Source organism: Lolium perenne, chromosome 7, assembly GCF_019359855.2.
Source record: "Lolium perenne isolate Kyuss_39 chromosome 7, Kyuss_2.0, whole genome shotgun sequence".
Classification (NCBI taxonomy): Eukaryota; Viridiplantae; Streptophyta; class Magnoliopsida; order Poales; family Poaceae; genus Lolium; species Lolium perenne.
Window position 1 is genome coordinate 260,572,765 of NC_067250.2, and position 4,350 is coordinate 260,577,114.

Here is a 4,350-nt window from a genome sequence, read left to right on the forward strand (position 1 = left end):
ACCAGAGCCGGCCCTGGCGGCAGCGCCGCCGGAGGAGAAAGAGCGAAGTGTTCAAGACTCTCATCGGGAGGGTTGATGAGAGAGAAAGAGGGGAGACCATTTTGATATGATAACACATTCCCTACTAACACCATTCTGTCCAAAACAATCCCATTTGTCTCGATATGAATGGTATTCTACTATGTACTCATTTAAAATACAGCTTTTTAGAACTCGAATGTAATGTACTTGCAAGGACAGAAATTACGGTGAACCAAGGCGTGTATTTCCTTCTAGTTCATACTAAGAACCAAATTGTTATCAATTTGTACACGTGACAATAGTTCCTTGAATGTAATTGCATGGAAACAGAAGGCAGATGGACATAATCACTCACTTTTGGGCCGACAATGCAAACCATTCTTCCTGTTAAAAGGCAGAACTTCTGTGGAAAGTAAAGTTCATTTGCTTACAATCGTCTTCGAATAAGACTCATTGAGAATTTTTCCTCCAGACCCTATAACGATAAAAAGAGAAAGAAGCCACATAAATGTTAAATGAGTTTTCCTGTCACAAGTGGCAGTTATAGATTAAAAAAAAAAAGTATGTTTGGAACTTGCAGGAGATAACGGAATAGAGCATATGCACCTCAGTCGAAGCTTGAGAGTGGGCAGGACGGCAGTAACTTCTTTAAAAACGCCAAGCTCTTTTTGTTAGACTTTTTTTCTGGTGCTGGAATATCCTTACATGGAATAGAGGAGACCAAGTTGAAATACTCCCCACCTTCTATCAGATATCTCTGCAAGTCTTCGCAGCCAACTATTTCAAGGGATTTGAGTACCGGGAGCTGTTGCAGGAGACCTTGCGGGATTTTATCTACACCTGTACACCTCTCAATAGTCAATTGCTCAAGACGAGTCAGGTCATCAGGCAAATCTTTCAAGCCATTGCAGCCCCGAATCTGGAGCACCCTCAGTTTGTCCAGATTTCCCAGGTTGGGAGGCAATGAGACCAAACTTGCGCATTCCCCTATCAACAATTTCTCAAGGGATTCAGGCACCATGGGAATTGCTGATAAACAACTACAATTGTAAATACTTAACATCTCCAACTGAGGCAGCGGAAGGATTTCTTCAGACGACGAGCCCTTCCCCTCCAGGTTAGCACAAAAGCTAATGCTCAGAAAACGAAGGCAAATCAAGTTTCGGAACTCGTCCACTGGCCAGTAGACAAGTTCATGGCACTCAGAAATACATAATTCTTGCACAAACGCAAAGCACCCCCATGGTCCCAAGTACAATTTTGACGAAACGGATGTTGTCTCAAAGCAATTAGGACCAGACAGCCATATACTCCGAAGGGTTTTCAGGGGCATATGCATTTGCTGTTCTTCTGGAGGCACCATCATCATGTAGGCCAAGGAGCTAACTGATAATTTGACAAGAGAGGGCCAAGAGCCCAAAGGTATGCCTGCAGAACAGCAACCTTTTCCGTCATAACTGAGCTCAGACAACGTTGTCAGATGTGCGAGCGAGCTGATTGGGAGACTGCAACATTCTGTTATCCTCAGGTTCTTTAGATTTGGGCTATTGGGAACACTTGAAATCTTCCGACAATCGTGTATACTGAGCTCTTCGAGCTGGGGAAATATTAACAAGCTATAAATCTCACATGCACTGTTTTCTGCCAACATCTCCAACTGTGGCAAGTCCTCCAAGAATATTGTTTTTAACTTTGGGAAGAACTGCAAGGATGTACTGCATGCTTCAACTTCTGCGTCACTTATCTTGCATAATGTGGTCAAACTATCCATGCCACCTAAGGACAAATACTCGAGGGAGACCAACAGATGTGATATTGGCACATCGTTACATCTTGGGCAGTTGAAGATTATGAGTTTTTTCAGGCACTGGCACATCTGAGAGTTTACCATCCATGGTGAAAATTTGGTGCCACCATAACCATATACCTCCAACACTACGAGCTCATTGTGGGGTGCAAGAGCCTCCAGCACATCTTCCATGTTACCAATATCATCTTGAGGCCCGTTAAATTTTCGACGACCCCAGCATAATGAGACTTCACTTAGGTTATTTTTTTGATAAATATTTGCTTGTTTTGCATCTGCTCCACTTTTTATCTTTATCAAATTGTATAGTTCCAACCGGTGGCCAAGGTGTTTTAGGTCCTTGAGTTCCTGAATTCCGTAGCCATCTCCGATGTCCACAACAAATGTTGTTAATGTCCGGAGGTTGCACAGAAGACCAATATTTGGTGGCATCCGCTCCAATTTATCACACTCGAAAAGATAGAGATGTTTAAGGTTCCTCATAGTTGTGATGCCTTCAGGTAAATACTGAAGTCGGCGACAGTGATTTAGCCTCAAGGTCTGTAAGTTATACAACTTGCATACTGAATTTGGCAATCGAGCAATCTCAGAGTGTGAAAGGTCAAGATATCGTAAATGTTTTGTATTTATGTGTTGGTTAAGGATAATACTGAGGCTGCCACAACTTAGGGCTCTTAATAACGTCGGTTTAAACTTATGAAGATCCTTGTGTGCTGATGGTGGTAATAATAAAGTTCGGAGAGAATCAGTACCTTTCAACAATCCACTGCTTAACTCCAATTCATCCGATGACACTTTTATGTGGCTAACATCTTTTATGAATGCTTTATGCTGAAGCAACTCCTCTATAGTGGCACATTCATCTGCAACGTCCTTTGCCAGATCGTGCATTAAATCGTGCATTCTACATCCAATCAACCCATGCCTTGAGGCTGAATGATTAAATGGTTTTATTTTAACATCTTGAAGAAATGATCTCCAAACCAACTCACTAAAAATAAATTCACCCCTCTGCTCCAAATCCATCATCCCTTCTTCCTGTTGAACAAAACCATTTGCCATCCAAAGTTGGATCAGCATGCTTTTCTCCATTTCAAAACCCTTAGAGAAAACTGCACAGATGGCAAAGCATTGCTTCATTTCAGATGATAAGTGCTCGTAGCTCAATTTAAGTATGGATATTATTTCATCTTTGCCTCTATCATTATCCCCAATATTGCTTTCTGCAATGACCTCCCACTCCCGTACTCTTCGTTTGGAACTCATTAAGCCACCCATTGTTTTCAGAGCAAGAGGCAATCCCTTGCATTTATTGACAATGTCTTTCCCGATAGTGATTAGTTCTGCTTGCGGACGTACATCTTTGCTAAATGCTTTCTCTGAGAACAGTTCCCACGAATGTTCTTCACTCAAACATGTGAGCTCGTGGGGTTGCAGGGTACACATCATAGTTGCTATTCGCTGGCTCCGAGTTGTGACAAGTATAACACTACCAGGACCAGCAACTGCACACAACAATGGTTTCAGGCTATCTTCCCAAATTTGTTGTACTTCACCCAACACATCATCGACAACAAGTAGAAACCTTTTCCAACCTATGACTTGCTGAAGTCGGCCTCGCAAAAGCTCCATTGTGTGTGGCAGGTCACATATTTCCTTGGTAGCCAATTCAATGATGGATTTCACAAGGGCAATTGCTTCAAAGTTGCCTGACGCACAGTGCCACATCCTTAACTGGAAATGTTGCTGAATTTTGCAGTCATTATACACCATCTTGGCAAGTGTAGTCTTGCCCAAACCGCCCATCCCAAATATGGGCAACACCTGAACCTTTTGCTGGTCTTCCTGCTCTAGTAGCAGCCTTATCACCACCCCCTTGTCGTCCTCTCTACCGACGGGCTCTGTATCCATGTCCAGTCCTGAGTGCGTTTGTGGATAGAGAACCCGCGGCGCCTCCGCTTGGCTCTCCAGGCCAAACTTGTTCATCTCCTCGACAAGTTCATTGATCTTCTCAAGGACGTTGTTCAGCTTTCTGCTCATGGTATAACGGAAAGCTAGTGGACAGTGGGATGTGAAGTGGCTCAGTACCTTGCGTGTCTTGGAATCACCGATCTGAATCTGACGGCGCAGTGCTTCATACAAAAAGCCATCCAGAACGTCGTCAGCCTGGTAGGCGACGGTCCTGAAGTCTTTCATCCACCTCTTCACATACTGGTTCGTCTTGCTCTTTGCCTCGGCGTCGGCCAGCTTGCATTGGACGGCCAGCAACTGGCGCTCCAGCTTGTGACGGTCGGCGTCGACTCCACACATGCCGGTTACGGTCTGCACGAGCGCGTCGGCAGCCTTGTTAGCCACCCCGCGCACCACACAGTGAAGAAGCGCCTCAGCCATGGCCTTCCTGCGATGGATCTCAAGCTCTGAGCAAGTTGTGCGCCGTGAGGAAGTCGTTGAGTTGACGCCGAAGAGTAAGTGGGGAGCAGAATTTGAAAGCGACGCCCAAAAAGAAGGCCTTGGCCAATGAG

At 44.6% G+C, this 4,350-nt stretch overlaps 1 protein-coding gene across 1 annotated transcript; it reads right to left on the reverse strand.

The window, feature by feature from the left end:
- Nucleotides 1-243: 243 nt before the first annotated feature.
- On the reverse strand, nt 244-4,350 carry LOC127313054 (disease resistance protein RGA2-like). The gene is made up of 2 exons (XM_051343586.1): nt 628-4,350; nt 244-496 (listed from the first exon to the last, which is right to left on the reverse strand). Exon 1 carries the CDS (start codon nt 4,217-4,219, stop codon nt 629-631), a length of 3,591 nt encoding a protein of 1,196 aa, XP_051199546.1. The 5' UTR covers nt 4,220-4,350; the 3' UTR covers nt 244-496; nt 628.